Source organism: Mustela lutreola, chromosome 8 (assembly GCF_030435805.1).
Source record: "Mustela lutreola isolate mMusLut2 chromosome 8, mMusLut2.pri, whole genome shotgun sequence".
Taxonomy (NCBI): Eukaryota; Metazoa; Chordata; class Mammalia; order Carnivora; family Mustelidae; genus Mustela; species Mustela lutreola.
In genome coordinates, this window is record NC_081297.1 from 68262608 (window position 1) to 68287484 (window position 24877).

Genomic DNA, 24877 nt, shown 5'->3' on the forward strand with positions numbered 1-24877 from the left:
ATTCCCATTTTCCCTTCATCCGATGGCCTTACTTGTTTAATCATCCCCCTCACCTGGATTGTCCGGAAGCAAGTCCCAGCTCTAATATCATTTCACCCATAAATATTTCAGTGTATTTCTCATTAAAATATAAGCGCTATTAAAACATAACCATAACATGTCACACTTAAAAAATTATCAACAGTTCCTTAATATCATCAAATATCCAAACAATATTTGAATTGCCTGTTTATCTCCTTTAACAAAACAACAACTGGATTTTCCAAATCAGTACTCAAATAAGGTCCATACAGTGCAGTTGGCTGACACGTGTTTTAATCTCTTTAAAGCTGTAGGTTCCCCCATTTCTCTCTTCTTTTCTCCTATGCCAATCTATGTGATGAAGAAACTGGGCCGTTTGTCCTATAGAGTCTCCAACAGTCTAAACTCCACTTACTGGATCCCTCTGGCACAAGTTGATTTTTTGTTTGTTTGCTTTGAACTTGATCTTTCATTTTAGGATCTTTCCTGAAATGTCAGGTGGTCCTTCTTTGTTATATTCGAAAGTAAGGGATGGGGAAAACAAAGCCAATTTACGCCTGCCACACATGAGTGGGGCTTGTTGGGAATAGTTTCGCTTAAGGTGTTGTCACCAGCCTTTTACTTGGGGAACCAGCAGTGTTGGTTACTCTTTGGCTGCTGGGATCACTCAGCATCTTCCAGTTACCTGCCAGGAGGGTCTCAGCATTGCCGCCATCTTTTTGGGAAGCTGGGGTCACAGTTTGGGGGTGGATATCTCAGTTGCATGTGTTCACCCAATCCCAGTTTTCCTGGCAGTACCTACACCCCCCAAACCCAAGTTGTGCTGGGTCCCTCACCCAGAGACCCGAATTTTATAATTTACAGAGAATGTCTCTTCAGATATATGTCCTTTGCCAGATAGGAGAGGAGCAACCCCTCAGCTTCACAGAATAGGTGCCTGGTCTGGGGAACCTAGTTATTTCTTGAGGATCCCCTTTATTTTAGCTCATCCTTTCCACTGTTGCCTACTTGCAGTAATGCCACCGGGGCCTTTTGGGAATTCTGTGGTGAAAATTGGATGAGTCTTGGCTTTCTCCACTGCCAGTTGAAGGTTCAGCTTTGTCTACTTTCCAGTTCTGAAATTTTGTGCTAATTGTCTCCTCTAGTTTTCTTAGGAGGGAGCAAGAGTAATTTCTTATATTCAATCTGCCATTCCTACAATTCAGTTGATTTTTAATTACAGGGATTCAGGGATAATTGATCTCTTGTCTCATGACTCTTCAGTTTCTGACTGAAGCAAAGAATTGGATAAACTCGACACAGTTGTAGGAAGACTGCCCTGCATAAAACTCTTATGAATCATTTGGTTACTTGCAAGATGTGTGAATAGCAAGCACCGCACACCGAATCATCAGGTGAAAGCTTGTGAAGGTGGCTGTATAAAGACCCGAACTTATAGGCTCTTCACAAAATGCAGCGCTCTCCTACCTTAGAACAAGGACTCACTCTGTGTGTCGTAAAACCAGCTGCTCCTACAGCTGCTCAAAGCCAAGAAGCAGTTGGCAGGATCAAGGTATTTCATCTGGTACAGGGCCCTGTTCCAGACTCATATTAGCCAACACGGAAAAAGAGTCCAAGCCTGTCCAAGCTTCTTTAGAAAAGCAGCTGGGAAGGCTCCTCCGAGTCTCCCTGAGGCTGGGTGCGGAGCTCATCACAGGGGTCATCTGAAAACTTGCGGGAGTGAATTCTTTTTCTTGGATGAGTTTGGGGCTCGTTTTTTTTGACCTAACCATAATGGCTGTCATCCCTATTTAACACACAACTGATTCGGTTGGATTAAGTGAACTCTGCCCCATTGGAAGAATGCAGTTAGTTAGGTTTTGTGTTTTCCTGAATTCTGAAGCCCTGTATTCCAGCTGAGGAACAGAAAGTATGGGAATGGGGAATCTTCAGCTTACAATTGTTCTGACGGTATATGTTCTCTTTTGGGGGCAAAATGGGGCTGTACCCTGAAAACTCTTCCACTATAACTCTCTCTTCTATCACTCTTTTTTTTAACATAGCTCCTCTGTAACTCCTTCATGGCCAAAGTGGTATCAAAAGTAAATACTGGCAGGGTGCCTGGGTGGCTCAGTGGGTTAAGCATCTAACTCCTGATCTCGGCTTAGGTCACAATATCAGGGTCATGAGATTGAACCTGGAACAGGGTTCCGCAGGGGGTGTGAGCCTGCTTAAGAGTCTCCGTCCCCTTCTCCTTCTTCCCCTCCCCATCCCAAGGAAAGAAAAGAAAAGGAAAACAAAGTAAATCTTGGCATGGAAGAATGGTGGGGTTTGTTTTATTTTTTATCTCACTTTACCATCTCTCCCACCCTAGCCCAAAACAGTAAAGTTACATTTCTAAAGATATCTATTAAAAGCATACATTTTATAGAAAATGAATATCTTTAGAACATATCATTTCTTCATAGTAGTAAGTAAATGAGAGGTTTATTAAACTGTATAGATTTTATATTTTTTCATAACTTCCTGGCATTTTAATATTATTATTTTAATAATGTAACCCTTAAGTGTAAAACTGTGAAAAAGGAGAATGTAATTGATGATACTTCTGAGACCTCGAAAGATATGATCATTTATTATAAACGCTGAGTTTATAAACCATCTGTTTGAAATGATAATTGTGAAACAATATAATTTCAAATTTTATTTTGGTTGATTACAAATCCAGAGGCTCTTTTTTTAAGTTTTTGTAGTTTTTGAGTCCCGTTTGTCATTTTCTATGTCACTTGGTTGTGAAGATAAAAATATAATATAGCTAAAGACACACTTTGAAAAGTGGCATGCAAGAAGACATTTATTAATTAGTGCCAACCCTATAGGACTGCTATGATTGTGTGTATGTGTGTACATGTGACAGAGGGAGAATAGAGTATGTATGTGAGAAAGTATGTGTGAGAGAGTGTGTGTGCATGAGAGAGAAAAATGAACAGAGTACCAGTAATGCTTTGTACATACTAGCACTATATAGTACCTGTTTGTGGAATTATTAATTAGGTAGTCATAAATAATGGTTAACATCTATTGAACAGTAATTACATATGCTATTTTATCTCATTTAATCTCCATCAACACTATGAAGTAAGTATTAGCTCCATTTCACAGATGAGGTAACTAAGGCTTAATAACAACTTACCAAGTTGGGGAGCCAAGGTTCCGTCCAGGCTTTTCTAACTCTAGAACCATAAAACACTATACTGTCTTTTTGTGATATCTTCATCAGAAACCAAATCTGCATTATTAATGTACATCATCAGAGAAATTCTATTCTTATCAATAGATACCAGCAAGTTAATATTTCAGCTTTAAAAATCATCTTGTATAATCTTCAATATTTCTGGATTATGTTACTACTGTTTCACCAAGAACCTTCACCCTTATTTTAATGGAAATAGTTTTGTAATATCAAGTGCACCACATTGTAGATCAGGGGTGGTCAGGTTCCTGGTAATAGCCCATAAAACACATGCTTAAAGTATATCATGAAACTAACATACCTTCTGAACTGCTTCATATGTGTCATATCTATCCCCAACTTGGCCTCGAGTGCTATTTAAGAACGTCCCTTGTCTTCGTGAGCCCTTGACCTTAATTCCTTCCAAATATTTAACTAAATGTTAAGAATTAAAAACCAAGTACTGACGAAGTCAGATAATACCAAGCCCATTATTAGCAAATTGGTTCAATACTCAGAGTAGTTCCATAAAATAAAATATTAGACAACTATATGAAAGCGGAAACCGAATTATATGTACTTGTATGGAAACATGTCACAAGAATATTATTGTTTGAAAAAGCCTGACCGTTAGGTGGAAGCGAGCAAGAGAGGAGAGTGTGTGTGTGCTTACGCCCCGCAGACTATTTCGGAGGGTGCACGAGTGAGCTGTTGACAAGGGTTGCTTCTGGAGAGTGGCACAGGGGCTGGGGCGGAGTGGGGGTGCAAAGCTTCCACTCTGTATTGTCTTCCTACCAGGTGTTGTTAGGGGAAGAAACTAATGAAAAGAAGCCTGTTTACTTAAGGAATTTAAAACCAATGCAATAAGGCTCCCCCCGCTTCTTACCTACAGAAAACTGAGGAAAAGCAGATTTTCAGTATTGATATTTAAGACCCATAGAGGGAGAATAAGCAGTTCATGCTGTGCCACCTACTCCACACTGTATTTTCAACCCCATCTGCCTTCAGAGAGCCTCCATTTCAGCCACACCACATCCTTCTTTTCTGAAAAGGTCACCTGCACCATCCTTATTACCCTGGCCTTTCCCCTTCCTTATTCCCACGCACTTCCGTGCTTCTGAATCCTGACAGGCCTGTGAGGCCCCGTCAGATGCCACCTCCAGAACCCTGATCCTCCTTTACCTTTCCGATTGAACTCTGAGCCCTACAAGGGCAGGATTAATGTCTAATTCTTCCTTGTTCAAATCACCTCCCGCCACCACTTCTAACGCCTCACTCCCGACCCCCCAACCCTGTCGGCCCCAACAAGATCTAGAACAGTTGCTTGCATATATGTGATTCTCAATAAAGTTTCATTGACATGAATGAATGAATACTTGAGAATTAGATTTTGCAAAACCAAAACAAGCCTTTAGGGCAAAACAATGGCCCTCATAATTGGTGCAAACTTATTGAAGGGCAGATACCAACTGAAAGGTTTAGCTCACCCTCAAATTTTCAGTGGGCTGTGGAGATGTAATGATAATCACCAGGTTAGCACAGGACTCTCCCCCAAGTGGTTACTTGGTTACTTTCCTGGGAATGCCTCTTTCATCTGAACATTCTAAATAGTTCAGAGCCTGTTAAATCCTGTAAGAGGTTAGTATTACATTGCTAAAAGGGCATTTGTTGTTAAATTGCTATTTGCAAAAAAGAACATAATTGTCATTTTCAGTGTACAGCAATTACCTTCAATTTGTGGTAAATTGTCTGCTTCAATTATAGGTGAATTCTGTCTCTCTTTTTCTTAATATTTACTTCTGTGGACCACTAAAAAGATGCAATATTGTATTACCTATAATTACAGTGTTTACAAACAAACCAGTAAATGGCCATGCCAGTAAGGGTCAATCTAGAATATAAAGATCTTTGTAAATCAAGATCAGACTAGCAGGGGACTTCTCTCTTTAAATTCAGTGTTTTACAGTTGAGCCTACATAAGGGACAGACAGAAATGGAATTAGAACCATAGGTCCATCAACACATTGCCCTAAGTCCTGTTCTTATCTTGTAGGTATTTGATCATTATTAGCCTGTCACCAAAAAAAGGTGGGGGAGGGGGCTTCTCACGACATCAGGAGGTTTGTATTCTTAAATAACTGTCTCAGCATAGCTCTGAAGTCTCCTATCTTTTTTAGCAAATTCTACTAAATTGGAGTGAGACCGCAGTGTTCCTTCACAAATATGTACTCTGCATGATCCTGAATTGTCACTGCTTCGTTACTTCATATGTATTCCAGAAAGTTTGAATCACGCCCACCAAGATGATAATTTTGCTCTTAGCAGTAACAGAGATGGTCTGTGTGATATTTATCAACTTATTCCTCGTAAATGTTAAGTCATCTCTCTCTGTGCACTCCTTAGCAGGCAGTTCTTCGCCTGCTCCAGCGGAAAGACCAACTGGATCTTGTGATCTTAAAAACCAGGCGATTAAAGAGGAAGTCAATAGGGAAACCCTACTCTTCCGGTGATCCTAGGAGGAGGTCCATGAGTATAGTCCCAATCCTCTTCCCTCTTGTCAATCAGTTACTTGTTTTTAAAATTCTTTGAGTTATAGTCACTGTTCCTTAGAAATGATCTGAAGAGAAAACTGTTGTCCTTCAGCTGGCAGCAAAAATCATTGGCATCAGATTCTCTTGTTTGGGAATAATAATACTGGAAGAGGAGAAATGGCACATTCAGCCTTGCCAACATTTGAGATACATGTAAAAAGGGCAGTGGCAGTGCCATTGAACTCTATTGAAATTCGCTGGATTAAGAAGCTTTTCAGAAATCCGGGAAATAGGAGAGTGGTTAGTGTTGTGCTAAAAATGAGTGCTTATTTTGTAAATGAAGAGGGTTGGCAAGCGTAGGAGATGAGTCCCACCCATTGTTTTTAAGAGTTGGGCAGTTATGCTTAGTTGGTGAGTCATCTAAGATGTGTCTGATAAGGGGTTCCAAGAAGGCAATTCTCGTGGCCCCAGAGGTGCGCGGGTGTGTGTACTGCGCGCATGCGCGAGAGCATGCACCCGGAGTTGGCTGAGTCCTCTGTAGCCTGAGTCGCATCCTGTCCCGGTACCCCGGTGCTACCCAAGGACAACAGCATGGCCCCCATTTGGAGCACAGTGTTTTTCTCAGGTTGCGAGAGGCAACTTAACTCTGCTGTCTGAGGTTTTCCCAGTATTAAGACCTCCGTGATGCGTGAATCTTTCCTGGGTTGCAGTAAGCGAGGTGTGTATCAGCACAGTAGGTCCAGACAGCCCAGAAATTTGGATTTTCAAGGTTAGCTTGAACCTTCACTACTCACAGAGTGGTAGCTGGTTTAGTAGAGTGGAAGACTGCCCTTGTGTGGGCCAGTTAGCTGTGCTTTGTTCAATGGCTACACTTCACATCGGGCCCATGTTTCAACCATCTGCAACTACATTAGAGGTTTGCCAACTACAGCGTACTGACCAAAACCACCTGTAGCTTCTTTTTGTCTGGCTTGCTAGCTGCGAATAGCTTTTTTTTTTTCTTTGAGAGTTAAAAAAAAAAAAAAAGATGTTATAAAGTATACGTGTGCCATGGGACCTATAACAACCCTATTTATCATCCTTATTTTATAGGTAAAGAAGCTAAGAGTCACAGAGGCTAAGGCACTTGCTAGGATGACACTGTGATTGGTGTGGGATGAGGGGAAAGAGGGCAACAAGCCCATGGTGTAGTCCTCTTAACTCTTCCATCGCTCCTTCAATGTGCATTGTTACCATGGAAACAGAGGAGGAAAGTATGAATGAAGCCTCAGCTCTGTTGTTCCCCTTAGCCTGGAAGTCCAAAATACCCACCGAGAACAGCACACTTCTTTATTTAATGGTTACGTGGAATTTTTCTGTCACTCAGGAGTTACATCTTAAGAGTGTAATAAAGGGCATCATTTTCAAAGGTAAGGATCTAGGTTTGAGGAAAAAGGAAGCTACTTATTCTTGTGGAGTGGAAGAGGAGGAAGGGGGACATGTCAAGAGTTATAAATGGAGCGCCCGCAGAACCCACAGACCTCTACCAACGACTCTAAGCAAAAACAGGAAGTGGTAGTGGCACATGGCTTTCTTTCTTACCAGTACAACTTCCTCTTTTAAACTCAACCCTCCTCCTAACTGTTTAACTTCATGAAGTATCAACTAAGTTGATAAAATTCTAGTTCTGTCTGCATACATCTTTTAAGTACTTCATTCTCTGTAGGATCATACTAGATCTTTCTTGATTTGGTCATCAGTGAGGCATATTTCTTTCATTAGAAATTAGACAAGACGAAATATCTAACCAGCAGTGAGGCTAGTTTAAGAGCAGCTTTGCACCAAGAAATGTAGATTTATCTACAAGGAAAGAAATGGAAGAAATTGTACGAATATTGATCCCAGCCCGTTCCCAGCTCAGCATTTAAAAACCATTTCTTTCACTCTCTAATTTGTAAATATTACAAATAATTGCATGCCACCAGATCCTGGTATGCTGGTCCTCTGACCCTCAGAATGTTGAAATTTAATCACAGTGTAGTGACTAGGAAGTACACTTTGGGACTGAATAATTATATGTTTCTGCTCCTTTTTTAAAAGTATTTTGTGAGCTCCTTAAGTGAAATTGGGACTATATTAATGACCTTGGGGTTTAAACAAATGCAACTCTTCCCCTCCCTCCCCAAAAGGAAGAATTGGAATAATACTACTATCATTTAAGAGGTTTTTTACATTTTTCATTTTAATACTATTATTGTAAGTGAGATAATCATTAAAGACCATTTTGAAAATACATAAAATAAATTAAGTATAAAGAAATCACCCCAGATCTCACTGTTAACAGCGGGCTCTGTTAGGCCTGTAATGTATTGCATTCTAAGTCGTTTGTCTTCTGCTTAGGTTTTACTTTTTACACTGTCATTTGGACATTTGACTTTGGCAGACAATATAGCATGGGTGGGTAACGACTTTGGAATCAGACTTTCAGGGCTCTAATGCTAGCTCTGCGACCTTAGACAAAATACTTAACCTCTCTTAACTTCAATTTCCTTATCTGTAAAATAGTAATAGTACTACTCATAAATGAAATATTTTAAAGTGCTTAGTGTGGGCCTGACGTACTGAAAATACCTTAAATTTATTGGTAGTGATTGTTTTATTAATTATATTGAATTCCTATTAAAGTTCTAGGAAATGGATTTGTATATTAAAGACAGGTTTGAATTTTCCAAAATATTTCAAATTTTCACATGGATCAGGAACTCAGAACACTTGGTCCCTCTCTTCTCACTTTCAGGCACATCCCCTTCCATTTGGGCTCTCATTAAATAGAGGATTCTTCCTCTGTGTTGCCTTTTTTTTTTTTCCACTTAGCCTCCCGCTAGCATGGCTTTCCTGGGCCAGGAACTGTGCTACACCATCTGCCTCTGCAGTCACCCTCAGACATTCTACTTGTGACCACAGCACCTCCTCCCCATTTCCAGGCTCCTCCCTGGGGTACTCCCATGCCTGTCCTCCAATGTCACCAACAGCCTCGGAGAACCTCAGGGAGAAGTACACTTCCTTCCCTGTCCAGTGCAGATGTCATGGCCTTTCACTTGAAAACCCCTCTCTTTCCCACACCCTAAAATTCCCTTCCCCGCTAGCTTTCTGTCACACTAGCTGGAAACCCCCCGAATCTGAGCTTCTTAACTACACAGATGGGTAACTACATTCAGCATCTTCGCTTGGGTTCTCCATGCTGCCCAGCTCTCCCTTCATCCCCAGCTAGTGCTCTGCTCTCTGTAGCAGTGATTTTAGATCTTTACTTCCTTCATCTAGGTATTTCCCTTTGGAGGAGTTAGTTGACTGGGAGGAGATGGAGGGGCAGAGAGAGTTAGTGGAGATAAGAGATGAAGAAAAAAGTGGAGGGGGGGCACAGGAAGAAAGGTTGGAGAAAGGGAAAGGGTAGAAGAAAGTAAAAGAGAGGCCAGTAACAGAGGGGAAGGACTGGAGAAAGATGGTTGGCCAGAAGATAGTACGTTTCCTACAGTTTGTCCAACTAGCTTGTACTGGGATTTTAAATTTCTTGTAAATATCCTCCCTCAACCAGATCATGTGTCTCTGAATTTTGGAGGGAGGGGCTGTAGATTGGTGGGAGATGATGGTAGATAAAAGCAAAACTAGTGGGCGCCTGGGTGGCTCAGTGGGTTAAGCCGCTGCCTTTGGCTCAGGTCATGATCCCAGGGTCCTGGGATCGAGTCCCACATCGGGCTCTCTGCTCAGCAGGGAGCCTATTTCCCTCTCTCTCTCTCTGCCTGCCTCTCTGTCTACTTGTAATCTCTGTCTGTCAAATAAACAAATAAAATCTTAAAAAAAAAAAAAAAAAAAAAGCAAAACTAGTGAAAAAGATTACTTTTGCTCCAGTGCAGGGAGTTTTTATATGGATTATTCCAATCATGATGATGGTAAATGTTTTATACTTTTAACTGGGTTTAGAACAGGACGAATTATATAGTGTAGTGAGCCTCAGATCCCTTTTGGAAGAAAAGAAACGTGGCTGGGGTGGGGGGAGGGATGTGGCATTGAAAATAATTTTGTTTATTTCTTGGGAGAAAGAGCAAGCAAGCATGAGTCAGGAGTGGGGCAGATGGAGAGGAAGAAGCAAAGCAGGCTCTGTGCTGAGCAGGGGAGCCCGATGAGGGGCTCCATCCCAGGACCCCAGGATCATGACCCGAGCTGAGGGCAGACACCTCACTGACTGAGCCACCCATGAGCCCCTAATTTTAAAATATATATATTGGTGGAGTAACTAATGCCCTAATATACCGAGGAAGTCAGGATCCCACAGGAATGGTCCAGGAAGTCAGGATCCCACAGGAATGGTCTGCATCCCATAGGAATGATAATGATTCAGCTGTAAATGCTTCACTTCACTGCATTCTCCCCTGGACAGCCGTGGGGCTGTGTCATAGGTAGTCACACTGTGATGGTGGCATGGCACCCCAGCTGCAGACAGTGCGGCAGGCCACATGGCACTAGTTCAACAGCTGTGAGAAACGGGAACACTGAGATCTGTTTGCCACAGGGCCAGAGCTGGCAGCTTTAAATCCCTGCTACTCCAAGAGTGGTCCCTGGACCAGCAGCATCTGAAATACTTGGGGACTTTTGAGAAGTGCAGACTCTCAGGTCCCACCCCACATCTACTGAATTAGAATCTTCAGTTTAACAAGATCCTAAGGAGAGTCGTATATACCCTTAAAGTTTGAGGGCAGCTGCTTTAAACTTTGGACGGGGAGAGTCGTGCAGGGAAGGTTGGGAAGGGTCCCCTTATTTTTTAAGAGGAATGGGTCCTGGAGGAGTTGAAAGCACTCACCTGCATGGCAGCCCGGAACACCCCCATGTAAACACCCCCATGGAAGCTATTTCTGGATCGGCGGTGGTGACTGCTGCTTCATCTTCGCCTCTTTCGAGGGCTCTGCTGCTGGGTGGGGAGCATGGTATACAATTTCTTGTTATTTAGCTAGGCTTTTAAAAGATGTGGTCGGGGATTGGTCTTTTTAAGGTATAATTTATATACAGTAAAATTCTTCATTTTAAAGGGTAGGATTTGATAAATTTACCCAAATGTAGTTGTGAAATCACATAGAATATGTCAATTGTTGGAACACTGGGGTGGTTCAGTGGGTTAAGTGTATGACTCTGGATCTCAGCTCGGGTCTTAATCTCACTGTTGTGAGTTCAAGCCCCACATAGAGCTCCACACTGGGCATGGAGCCTACTTAAAAAAAAGAAAGAAAGAACATTTCAATTGCCTTAAATATGTGGTTCTATTGTCACAGTTTTCCATTTGATTAACATATAGCACTTTAAGAAATGAGATTTATTATAATGTTATCCATATAATGTCTGGGTAAGTTATGGGAGAGCAAAGAATTACAGTCTTATCACTGTGAGTCTAAACAATAACAAGTAAATGTCTTTAAAATAGATGTTTAGAGGTTATTGTTTAAGGTAGGAGCCAAAATTTTCTTGCACCAAATACACTAAATATATCTAGGACCCCTGTCAGAAATATTTAAGAAATCACAGAGAGCAGGAGTATCGCCAGAGGACTAGAAATGGGCAGATTTCATCCCAGCTTTCCCAGATCTACTTGGTAAAAAGTAGATCTCAAGCAGTATTTAAGGATGAATTATTAAATAACTTTTATGTACAAATACCATAGAAAATATTGCTCCCTGGAGGTCAATAGGGTTTTCCTATATAGTTGTGCTAAACTACTTTATCTTTTGAGATAATAGTGAACTAGTTGGTCACAGGATTGTCTTAAGCAGAATGTATCTTGATTTTAGCAAGACATTTGGCATAATCCCATATGACTTACAAATGAGATACTAATATTCTGTAAGTTCATTCTTAGCTAAGAGTCTGCTGTGTGCTTTGTTTGGTATTGTATGTAAATAGGCAAATAAGATGGCCCATGACTCTGAATGATGTGTTACGCCCTGTCCTACAGTCTAGTTAGTAATGGAGGGACATAATAAAGCAATGAAATAAAAAGATTGCTTTGGCTGCTGGTTGGAGGATGGATCAGAGAGGGCAAGAAATGAGAGACAGAGAGCACTATAGTTGCCCAGAAATTAGAGGTGATGGTGCCTGGGATCAGAGTAGTGACAGTGGAGATGGGGGGGGCGGGGTGGAGAGGCATTTGGATTTAGGAACTATTTTTGAGAGAGAAGTGAAAGGGCACTTGCCAATGATTAGATGTTAGGGATGAGAGAGTAGATAAAAGATCAAGGGTGACTTCCGGTTTTCTGGCTGGAGCAGTTGATGGGACAGTGGGCCATTTTCTAGATTGGGTTCTTGTTCTACTCCAAGTTAGAAGCAGTGACTTGGATGAAGGCAAATTCAAGATAGGAAGCTTGATGAGGTAGCTGATACATAAGTAAAAAAGGTCAACAATTTTAAAAGATATCACGAGACTGGAAAGACAAGATATAATGGAAAGTGTAGAATCCTTTCAAAAAAAGTATACACATGGGGCACCTGGGTGGCTCAGTGGGTTAAGCCTCTGCCTTCGGCTCAGGTCATGATCTCAGGGTCCTGGGATCGAGCCCCGCATTGGGCTCTCTGCTTGGCGGGAACCGACTTCCCCCTCTCTGTCTGCCTGCCTCTCTGCCTACTTGTGATCTCTCTCTGTTTATTTATTTATAAATAAATAAAAATAAATAAAAATCTTAAAAAATAAATAAAAATCTTTTTAAAAAAGTATACACAGGATGGAACTAGGAAGAGTAACCTAATAGGCGTTTCTAACAGAAGCTCAATAAGAATCAAAAGTGTGGCTTGGCTGCCGTAAAAATGAACACCAAAATAGGTTGCCTACTAGGAAACATGATGTCCATCTCAAGTTAGTAATCTTAATATGCTTTGTGCTATTTGGACCCAAACTGATGTGACAGTATTGTGCTTTTCTTGGCACACAGCCATGACAAAGGATGGTTGAGGAACTGGACCATGACTGAGATGTAAAGAGCCTGAACGCCCCCATCACAGGATGACAGCTGGAAGAATTGGAGAAGTGTAGGTGAAAGGGCACAATCTGAAAAAGAGCACCATCAGATGGACTGTTTGGCAGAAGAGGGTTTTGATTTTACGTAGATTCAAGTAGGTCCAAAGGGTGAAATGGCAGCGGTAGTTTCAGCTCAGCCTAAGTTCCTGTACATGGTGCTTCACAGAAGCAGGATAGGATGGGTGGCGTATGGGTCCCCTGTGACACACTTTGCAGACCTGGATGCCTGTGTGTGGGATGGAGCAGAGAGGCTGCCTGTGTTGGGTGGAAAACTGGACAGGGCAGTGTCTAAAGACCCCTCCCTGGTCCTGGAGTCTCGAATTGTTTCCTAACAGTCTCCTTCCCCGTAGGGGCCATAGACTCTCTGAGGATGTCCCCACACCACCTCTTGCCTAGTGTGGCTGACAGTGTGAGGGTTCTTGGAAGTCCCTGATCACACTCTTCACACTCCTGCCACTGCTTACCCAGTGCCTATGTCCACCTACAAGTTCTGGATCCCCTTCTCTTCAAGGCTGAACCTAAGTCTGAAATACCAACACCTTGACAGCTCAGTTCCTATCGCCAAGATTTAGTTGCCCCCAAACACCTTTTTCAGCAAGCGGCTTTTGCCGTAACCATATTAGAGCTTGTCGTCAGTGATCAGAAGTGTGAAGGCAAACATGACGTCTGGATGAGATGCAGAAAGGAATCGCTCGTTTTCCTCTTAGCACAGGAATATCGGTGTATATTTCTCTGCCAGCAAACCACAATTAAATGTACAAAGATCTCATCGGACAAATGGAGGTACAATCACACTCAAGACAGGAGAAATGTTCAAATAAGTCATTACATTCTCTCAAGTCATTCCTCCTGCTTTCATTCTGATGTTATATTTTGTGTCTTTGACACCCCCGGATCCCCTTAGTCTAGCATGATTATAGCCAATTAGACAACTTAGAGTTTCTTTCTAAGAATCTAAACAAGGAGGTGCACTTCTCTACATTTTAATTCCATTAATACTACTAGATTTCTTTTATAGCCCAAAGTGGTCTTAAAATTTTATGTACAGATTTTGCCTTTTATGACCTGCTAGAAAAAAGCATTTTGTTTTATATTAGTTTTTGGTTTTTGAAGGGAAGTTGTAGATTTTGGGAGGGATGGAGAAGACCATCTTCAGAGATGGGGCGGTTAAATGTAGAGGCTGTCAGAATGTCACTCCAGATCCTTCTGTCTGGGGTGCAGTGTTATGTCTTTTAAACACGGAAGCAGGAGGGTTGTTTTCAACAGTGGGAGGATCTCACTCTGCTGTTGGTAAGTGTGGGGGAGAGCATAGATGCACCCCCTGCTAATCTCTTCCTTGACCAAGACTTTTCTCCTGGAAAGAGAAAAAGAGGTGATAGGAGTTCATGAAGAAATCCTTGACTTCTTGCCAAGGGCCACAGGCCAGCTTGAGCATCACCTCCAATGAGATTTGACCCAGTAGAGTATGTTGGGAGGCAACCGTATGTAAGACCCATGTGGTCCCAGGGGCTGCTAGCGGAGGGAAGGAATGTTTCCTTATAATGTTTCTTTGGCTAATAAGTAACCAGTTCTCCTAGCCTTTGGTTAATCATTAGGTAGACATTAGTAATTGTCTCTCCTGCCAGGCACGTAATTCCTGCAAGGTCATACTCTCTAGTCATTAGCCTGGGGCCTGGTGGCAGGATCCCCCTCCTCCCCACATCAGTCCCAGGGGAATAGACTCAACAGGGCATGTGGTCACTCGAGAACAGCAGCAACTTGCATCTCTCCTATCCCCTACTGGAAACCCATGCCAGGCTGCGTCACACCCAAGTCCTCTATGCTTTATCACATGCGCACATGGAAGTCACCCGTTTGTCTCATTGTCCCTAAAAATGTGAGTGAACTCTGAGCAGAATTTGAAGCTTGCTTCTTCAGAATAAATATTGTGTATCTCTTACAAGGTGAAAGAAAAATCATACCACAGTTGGGTCCTGTATCTTCCTCTCTGGCAGAACATACCAAATGGGGCTCCATTATGTATCTCAGAACTATGAGCTGGGTATGGGACTGCCTGCTCTCACTTTCTCCTGTCCCTCAGCCAGAAGAGGTAATAAGGGACTTACCTTCGGAATCACCCTCCCCCTCAAGGATCTTAGCTAAGTCAATATATGTCTGAATGTACTTCCTTATCATCACCTTTTCACCTAAATTCCCCTTTTTATTGGCTGGTCAGTTTGGTCTTCACCCAGAGTGTTAGGTTTTCTGTTCTTTCTCCCCATGTTTGTTTTACCTCTGCTGAGCTCTGTCCCTCTTTTATGTTTTATGACCAATCTCTGGCATTCTGTCTGCTCTGTAGTTGGCCATTCTGTTCTCCCCCATCGATCTCCTTATGGCCGCATTGCCTATAGGGAACTATAGGGGAAGCAAAACACCATAAGACACGAGACAGCCACAGAGTTGCCTTTCTGCCTGGGGTAAGGAAAGGCACATAAAGGGGTGACATCTGAGCTGAGCCCAAGGACGGGTTCAGTGGGTGTGCGGGAGGGGTTTGGGGTTGGGAAGAGAGATCCCACACAGAGAGAATCCCATGATAAGCCAAGTGCCTCTCAATGGCCCTTGCCAGAAAAATCCCTGCCTTATTTACTCAAATGTGGAATCAACTGCACTTATATACTGTTCTAGGGATAGATCTCCTATATCAGGGAGTGAGTGGTTTCATTTGGGGGAACTGGAACTTTTTTCTTTTTTAGCGAATAGGCTTTATTTTCAATTACCAAGTCTGTTTTAACCAAATGATTTGGAAATAATCTATGTGATCTCCCATGTCATTTTAGCTGTGCTTTTTCTTGGGGTGGGTTTGATAATAAGCCAGATGTACCAAAACAAAAACATGAGTTCGTCGTTCAAAAATGTTTTCTCATTTTCCTAATCAAAATTTTCCCATCGGTTAGAAGAAATGCTTGATCTTTAAGAGGAACTAGGTGCAAAAAAAGTGAATTATCTCAGTAGTCCAATGCATAGATTCAAAAATAGCCAGACTAATTAGATGAAAAGAATCATAGACATCATTTAGTTTGTGTCTATGTTATAGGTGAGGAATCTAGGGGTGGGAGAAATTGAGCAACTTGCCTAAAGTCACATGGTCATCGACCTAAGAGTCACTACAAGACTTCCCCTCAGCCCTTGCCTCCCCCCCCCCCCCCGCCACCCCGCCACCCCCACCCCGCCACCCCATCTCACACCTCTTTCACACTTTCTCACTCAGATGTAACAGAAAGTGCATCATAGGCCATAAAAGCTTTCTTTCCTAATACTGTCTGAAAGTCATTTCAACTGAAATGACCTCAGAGAGCTATTTAGGCTTTGAATTAACATAGAGGATTTGCACTGTTAGGGTTACTCAGATTCTAATGAGCAGCTCTTTATTTGGTAGAATATTTTTATTGAGGATTTTAAAAAGGGTGTGACTAATCATTTCCAAAATCTGGATGCTACCAACAGTGTTAACCAAATAAATAAGCCTTTGCCCTTCTAAAATGTAAGGTCTGAGTATGTTCTTTTATAGTTATTACAAGACTTGTTTTCTTTGCTTTAGGATACTTTTGACTTCCGTGACACTGCTATCTATATATTCAATAAACCTTCTTTTGATCTGTTCAAAGGAAACAGGTAAGCTGATAGTAGGTCTAATTTTGTTAAAGCCAGGATGAATGATTTGCATGGTGATACTGTGAACGAGTAATGCCCTCCTGGTTCAGCCACTGATTACTGAAGAGTACATTGACCTACAGTTCCTCAAAAACCTATAGTGGTGTTTACCCAGAGAAACAGACACGGCACCATGGACCGTAAATTGTCTTGAACCCTGAGAGAATAGCACTGCCATTTAAAGCAAACCCCCAATCATACCTGGTTTTCTAGTTTGAAATGACTTCATTTGAAAAGCTTCAGTTTTTCCTTAGGTCTTTACAAATTCAGAACAAGGATCCCATGTTTTGATATTACAGCCTTCGAGATTTTAAAAGTAAACAGTGCTTTCATTCCCTTTTGTGTATATTCCAAGGAGAAAATGGTATGCCCGAGGCAATGTGGGAGCGAGGGTACTGGGGTAGGGCTCCAAGTTCTGGGCAGTGTAATACCTGAAGTGTTTATTTTCTATTCCTGGGACAAATGGATTCTGTTTGTAATACTTTGACTTTTGCTTTAGCTGAGAAACCACATTAGCCAACTATTACTATACAGAGAAGACTCCATTTAAGTGGGACATTTTGTAATAGATTGAGCATCTACCACTGTCTTGTTTAAACACCAGTCTTCTGAGAGATTGAACAAAGCTTTAATTATAGCCTGACCCACATTGCTTTCTGTGAAAGTTTTAGAAACGTGAGCCGAACTGTCATAAAGATATATAAACGTGTTTTCTTAATGAATGGTTTAGCAGTTTAGTATTTATCGAAATGAGACAGTTGAACATGTTAGGATATTCTTGTAGCCAGATTATTCTTTTGACAGATTTGTCTATGGGTCTCTTTTCTGAGTTATGTATCTGTGAACTAAATTTTACAAATGATGAACATTCTGGTGTTGACTATTGTATGTTTGTTATTGTGTTTAGGACACAAGAGGCATTAATGTTATTAAGATTAAGATAATTCCTTATTAGCCTCATCAGTTCACATAATTAATTCAAAAGGAAACTATCATCCCCACAATAAGGATTTTTATTTTTAAATCAAATCTTTACTTTAATGATATGTACCAGACCTGAGAAAGGAGATCAGAGTAGGAATTCCCCACCCCCGGTTGAAAACTCTTCGAGATAGTTAAAAATAAGCCTTATGACCTAATAATTGAACTGTAATGCTTTTGTAGCCAACCTGAAAAAGGAGAAGTGGTGGTCATGTCTGACATTTTAAAATGTCACAATGTTGTAGCATCTTAACCCTTGCAAAGCCCAAAAGGCTATGTATGTGATTTTGAGAAAGGCAGAATAACTTGGGGAATAGTCCCTCGAATGAGGATATCTTGGCTTTCTTTAACTTTTAGATCCCTGTCATTTCTTGTGTTCTCAACTATGATTTTTAAATAGGCTGCATGGTTTATGAAAAGCTGGGAGAACAGGTCTTTGGCACCACAGGGAAGCTCGTAATCTTTGGAGCCACCTCTCTACAGAACACTGGAGGTAAAAGGAACACGCTTTTTCTATACATAACTTTAAAGTATGTGAATATTATTATCTTTTCTAATTCTGGTGGTTGGGTGGCCCGATGAATTTTAACAAAATGGAAGCAGTATCGTTCTCATTGCTAAAATGGCACATGGAAAGTAAGGCAGAGAGAGCAGTCACTTATTTAAAACCCAAGTATACTGAGTAGCTAAAACTGTCTTTGTGTCTTATTGAAGGTCAGTCTAAGAACAGGCTGGTAGCCTTTTATATAGCTTGCAACATGAGCCTTGGTATCTCCTTTCTAAAAATGTTCTCATTTTCCTCTAGCAATGCTGAGCTACCTCTTCATAGTCAAAAATGAGCTGCCCTCCGCCATAAAGTTTCTTATGGGAGAGGAAGAGGCATTTTCGTAAGTGATAGACCATTTTTTTGTAAGATAACAAAAATATTCTTAATTTGAATGTGGACTAACCAAAGTTTTTGTTTTATGAAAACTACAGGAACCTGAGTTTTCTCTGGGTTGTTATTTTTTTTCTTTGTTGTTCCAATACATTTCTCTGGGGTTTTTATATAAATGAAAGAAGCAGGGAAAGCCATTTGACGATGAGCATTTAAAAGGTAGATTTATCTGTCAAGCTGCAAACAGTAGATGCTGCATCTCCCGGAGAGCCTGAAATCTATATCCAGTTTCTACGGAACAGAACAGATACAGAGTATTTTTAGCACAGACATATATTTAACACAGAAGTGGAACATGCAAACACATTAAGACCCTAGTCTCTTTCTTAAAGAAGGGAGCGGAGCAACATTAACATGAGCCAACTTGAATAAAAATCTAGCTAAGCTTGGAAAATGTTGGAGCTACACCTGACATATCCATTGTTTTAACTCCCTCTTGTTTAATAGTTCTTGCCAGTCTTTGTTTCTCTGTTTTCTTTCAAGGCAGAATCATAGGAGCCAGAATTCCTCATGTTCTGTCATCAGGACTCAAGGTCAAATACAAGAGGTTAGGGAGAAAGCAATGCCTACCTGTGCTGACTTGTTTTTCAATGGTATTAGCCAAGCAAAACAAAATGGAACTTCTCCTTAAATAATTGATAAGACATGTTGTAATCTGACAGAATGCAGTGTGTGCATTCAGCTTTGAAACCACGTAAATTATTCAGAGGACTGCCCCATTTAGCTGGTGGGGGAGGGAAAAAATCCCCCTTCTTCCATCACTGGGGAGAGAGACGATGGTAAATGGGAAGTGGTTGGATTAAGGTGTTTGGATAAGCCTGAAAAATGATAGAAATTAATGGTAAAAATTAATAATAATAAAAATTCATTGAAATGTATTGTGAAGTTTTAAATTTGAGAAAAAAATTTCACTTTCTATGAAAATGTGACCCAACTTAAATGCCTTTTTCAGAGCCTGGTATGTGGATGGCCGCGTGCTAGTGGTCGTTGTTACCTTTGGCATAATCCTCCCTCTGTGTCTTTTGAAGAACTTAGGTAAGGAAAGAGCTTGCTTTTATCATAGTCTCTACAGTGCCCAGATGAGTCAGAAACCTAATGAAAATGAATAACTTTGCCCCCTCTACTTTTACTTGTAAGGTAAAGATTATGTGAATGATAAATTACAAGTATTAATCAGGCTTGACTTTAATATGGGCTAAAAACACTGGTCGGTATGTGACCTCGTAAGCAGTCCCTCCATTGAGCTGTGGAAGGGGGAGGGGAGGCTCTGGGGCCAGCAACAGACTCAGTACCGTATCGAAGAGCACAACTTACAGGCTACTCTGAGAAAAGTACAGAATATGAATTCTCCTTACACAAGGTTTTCAATATCCTGATTATTTAGATCAGTAGATTTTCAAATCTAATATCAAGACAGAAAGTTGCTTGTATTTATCCCCTAAAGTAGAATGAATCATTCGTATATTATCGGAGTCTAACCCATCTCAATTATTTGCTTCATTGAAGGGAAAGATTGAAGTGAAAGGTCAAAGGTTGCCATAATTTAGGTCCTAGCCACTTGGTTTTGATATTTTCGTGTGTGTATGTTTATATTTGGAGACAAATGTGCCTGATGTTGTGGGAATAGTATATATTGAATCATGTGGCCAGATTGGTATCTAGTCCAAAATGCATCACCTTTAATTCTGGGCAAATTCAAGGAAGACATTTAGATTAAAATTCTTCCTGCAAATGACTGTTAACCGTAGTGTTTTGTTTTGTATGAATATCAACCCTCTGTAGCTGTTATGTAAGATCTAGAAGTAGATCTTAAAAACGACTTAATTTTATGGTTCCTGGATCTGTGTTTTGGCTTCTCTGTGTATACACACATAGCTATTTTGAGTTTAAGGAGGGAAGCGCTCTTTTTCTCTGGGAACAACGCAACCTCCCAGAGACCACTTAACTCTGCCTCTGTGGAAGTTACAGTGGATGGGGACTCCAAGGGGAGCAAGTGAAGATCCCCAGACGCTCAATTTATTCCTAGAAATCACTTCATCTCCTCTATGAGGGCCCCTCATCTAGGAAGAGAAGTACTGTAGCTGATATTCAGTATGTATGCAGTAGGTACTTAATAAAGAATATCGAGATCAAGGAGTAATGGATTTGGCTGTAAGGCTCCATCAGAGTATAGCAACAGAGAGCTACGGCCGGATTTGGGAGGCTCTTTTTCCCTATCTGGGAGTCTGCATTGTCTAGTGTATCAGAGAAAACTAGAATCAAAGTGATAATATGATACTTTTATTTAAAGTCGCCTTTTTTTTTTTTTGGCCAAATAAAGGAGCACTCTCAAATAATAAATCTTCTATTCACATAGGCATATTTGTATATTATTGGACCTATGCTGGAAATAATGCATTGCAAGAAACAAGGTGATACATGAAATAATAATAATTTTTTTCAACTTTTCTTTTAGGGTATCTTGGCTATACTAGTGGATTTTCTTTGAGCTGTATGGTTTTTTTCCTAATAGTGGTAAGTGCTGATGAAATGATTGGCTTGGTTTTGCCACAGAACTATGATATACAGCAGATATTTATTATTTGGCTTTATTTGATAAAGTCTAATTGTTTCTCCTATATTTCTTAATACCAGGTAATCTACAAGAAATTTCAAATTCCCTGCACCGTTCCAGAGCTAAATTCAACAATAAGTGCTAATTTAACAAACTCTGACATGTGTACACCAAAATATGTTACCTTCAATTCAAAGGTAAGTTTCCTCATCTTTTCAATATAAAAAAGAGCATTTTGTTAAGGGCATTATAGTTCTCCTATTTGTTGTCATTAAACTGCTTTGAAAGAATTCATTCTCAACAGAACACCAAACCACTGCTTCCCAAATCCCATAATTCAGAGACCTTTAAATAGGCAAATACTAGATTTCATGCTTCCTCCTATGCAGTTTACATATAGGACAACCTTTAGCATTGTCTGTGAAAATCTCTGTGTGGATCATTGTCTCAGCTCCTCTCTTCCTTGTCGATCTTTAAAAACAGATTAATACCTCCTTCGCCCACTCCCTGCTCCTCCCTGGTGGTGATAGAAAGGCATCCCTCCGGTTTCCCCAGCTCGCACAGTGGAAATACAGATGCTGAAATACAGACACACAAACTGACACTTCAAACTTTCACACAGTTGGAGTGCTGTTATTAGCATGGGGAACAGTGGACTACAGAACCGGTCAGGCTTGGACTTAAATCGTTTGGCAAGCTATCAGATCCCCAAGTGAAAAACAAGGATACTGTTCTATATCTCACAGCATTTTTTTAGAATGGGCCTGGTCCAGTGCTTTCACAGAATTAGAGCATGAGAAATGTTACTTTCTTCCTCCTTCCTTCCTTTCTTTCTTTCTTTCTTTTTTCTTTCTTTTTTTTTTTTTTTTGCATCAGAAGTTGTACTGAGTTCGAGAGTTTTAAAAAGTCTTATCTAAGAAAACTAAAGAGATCAGATGCAATTGGGCCCGTTCAGGGTGGTATGGCCATAGTATGCTAAGCGAAATAAGTCAATCAGAGAAAGACAATTAAATGTGATCTCTCTGATGAGGAATTTGAGAGGCAGGGCAGAGGGTCATGGCGGGAAGGGAGGGGAAAATGAAACAACATGGGACGGGGAAGAGAGACAAACCATAAGAGTCTCGTAATCTCAGGAAGCAAACTCAGGGTTGCTGGAGGAGTGGGGGGGTGGGAGGGATAGGTTGGCAGCGTTAGATACATTGGGGAGGGTTTGTGCTATGGTGAGTGCTGTGAATTGTGTAAGACTGATGATTCACAGACCTGTACCCCTGGGGTAAATAATACATTATATGTTAATAAAAAAATACATAAAATAAAGTTACATGTTGAGAAGCCAGTAAAAATGTTACGACCAGAAAAAAAAAGAAAGAAAGAAAGAAAGAAAACTAAAGAGAGCTCTCTTGCATGCAGGCACAATTCTTAGAACACAGCCAACGTAGTGACTGGGGAAGTAGTTGTCTTTTTAGATGCCAACTTTTAAGTCTGGATTGACGGGCCCTGTAGAGCAAAGAGCAGTGGAACAGAGATGGAAGAAGCCCGGGGCATGTCACCTAACCTGTTGAAGGGAGTCAGGAGAGCGTCAGTGGTCTGTCTACCCATCAGGGTTGTTGTTGGGAGTTCGTAAATTAATGCAGGGAACGTGCAGGGTGACGGTGCCCTGTAACTATGGGATGATGCTTTGCCCGAAGCAGTAAAATAGGATGTAGGTGAGGGGAACCTAAGAGCCCTGTGTGCCAAGTGCCTCACGTCTCAAGCTAGATAAGCCCTCTTAGAAAAGCTGCTTCTATTTTCGACACCAAAGCCCTCCTAATAATCGAGTAATCCAGGAATTCTGAAGAGCTGTCAGAGAAGACGACAGCACAGAAATATTGGAGCGGAATAATTTTTAGAGTAATAAATGCTTCTTCGTAATGTTTATTTTTCTCTTCCAAACAGACCGTGTATGCTTTACCGACTATTGCGTTTGCTTTTGTCTGCCACCCATCAGTCCTGCCAATTTACAGTGAGCTTAAAGAGTAAGAGATTTGTTGTTTACCTTAGTCATTTTACCTTTTTTTTACCTTAATCATTTTTTACATCCCCTCATTAATAGGCAAGTACTGTATTGAAATAAATAGATTTGTATAATGATCTGGCAGATGGATTCATCAGCCAGCCTCAACATTTACTTTCTGCCATTCTGGAGCAAGTACTATATTAATGGAAAAAGAGAATAAGAAAAATCAGAAAACTGCATTATGTTTTGGCCATAAATACATAAAGTGGCCACCTATGTGGACTTTTTTGTTAAATCAGTTTTTCACATATTATATTACTTAGGAGAGTTCAAGTCTTTGTGTTGCTTTATGTGACTTATGCTTCCTTGCCAAGTGTTATAATCAGATTCATGTATAAACTGCAAAATGTGTTGTGCCTGATTTGCCTTGTATTGGTTTAGAGGGAAAAGGCTGCGAAATCAGGCAGAAAGAAATTAATGTTAAGGCCAAAAACTGGACAAGAGAATATAAGTGTTCATTTTAAACTATTAAGATGATTCTGTGGATTTGTTTTTGATTGCTGTTTTAGAGAAAACTAAAGTCCTGCTTATAAATTTCCTCCTGAGTTCTCTTTTTAGCTAACTGTTAGCAGACTTTACAGATAAAAATAGTCTTCATGGCATAGTCTTAAGCTCAGAAAAGATATACAGTATTTCCCATTTTGAAAAATAAAATATCATTTAGCATTGATTCACTCATGACTTGTCCTCTTTCATATTTAATTGATATATGGGTAAGTTTTGCAATATCTTTATCTATCTATGTGTACAGCAATCCTACTTTATGATCCTATACTTAGGACATTTAAACATGTCTTTGACATCTTTTAAATTTAATAGTCCAGCTTTTAGTTTGTAATTTTCTGATGTGTGTGCATCTCAGTTTTTCCTTGTTATGACACAAACAAATGTTATGACTATCATGGTCTGTTATTGAGTACAAGTCTCATAGAGAAATTATTTTGGCCATTAAAGAAACTTAAATGGCCACCCAAACTCCCCGAGTAAACTTGACCTAAGAGATAGAGCCCTTCATCATCACAGCTGTGATCACTTGGGATTTATTGTTCTAGAAACATAGACTTCCAAGTGCATCCCCGAGGCTACTCAGTGGGAAAAAAGGAAACTAAATAACAGCTTTAGCAATAGAACACCTGAGATCAAGTTTCAGATTGGCCCGTGATCTCTGGGCTGGGAGAATAGTATTTGAATTTATTCTGCTCTTTTCCCTGTACATGCGGAGTATGGAGATAATATCAAAAACAAATATTAAAAAAATATTTTCCTCCCTTCAGATGAGAACCTGATATTCTTTGAAAAGAACGGGGAAGGGCATTTAAGGGATTGGGAGTTCCATGAATCACTCTCTCACATTACCCGTTTGGCATAAAAGAAGCTATTTTAAACTGGTGTAATTGCTAGGGGCAGGGGAGGTGGATGGCAGGTAAGCTCCGCTGCTCAGATCTTCCCTAGCCGGACAGAAAGTTGTTAGTATTCTTCAGTGTTAACACCAGTACTTAAATTCAGTAACATGGTTTTTAATTTTTAAAATTCCCTTATCTTTGTTCTTAGTCGATCACAGAAAAAAATGCAGATGGTGTCCAATATCTCCTTTTTCGCCATGTTTGTTATGTACTTCTTGACTGCCATTTTTGGCTACTTGACATTCTACGGTAAGTGACTTCTGTTCGCACACAAATATATGTATTTGTAGATAAGTTAGTGAAAAATCTGTAGCCGAAGAACTTTTCATATTTTTTAAGAGATTTATGTATTTATTTTAGAGAGAGTGAGAGAGCACGGGGCAGGGGGGAGGGCCAAAGAGGAGAGAGAATCCTGAAGCAGACTCCCTGCGCAGCCCAGAGCCCAGCACACTCAGCTCAG

At 40.6% G+C, this 24877-nt stretch overlaps 1 protein-coding gene across 1 annotated transcript in view; it reads left to right on the plus strand.

Annotated features, from left to right (window-relative positions):
- Positions 1 to 24877, plus strand: part of SLC38A1 (solute carrier family 38 member 1) — a 65083-nt gene that overhangs the window by 32524 nt on the left and 7682 nt on the right. The window contains exons 6-13 of the mRNA XM_059185569.1: positions 16374 to 16447; positions 17868 to 17960; positions 18273 to 18354; positions 19357 to 19439; positions 20860 to 20918; positions 21039 to 21155; positions 22894 to 22973; positions 24566 to 24666. Coding sequence (XP_059041552.1) covers positions 16374 to 16447; positions 17868 to 17960; positions 18273 to 18354; positions 19357 to 19439; positions 20860 to 20918; positions 21039 to 21155; positions 22894 to 22973; positions 24566 to 24666 — 689 coding nt within the window. The remainder of the gene's footprint in view (positions 1 to 16373; positions 16448 to 17867; positions 17961 to 18272; positions 18355 to 19356; positions 19440 to 20859; positions 20919 to 21038; positions 21156 to 22893; positions 22974 to 24565; positions 24667 to 24877) is intronic.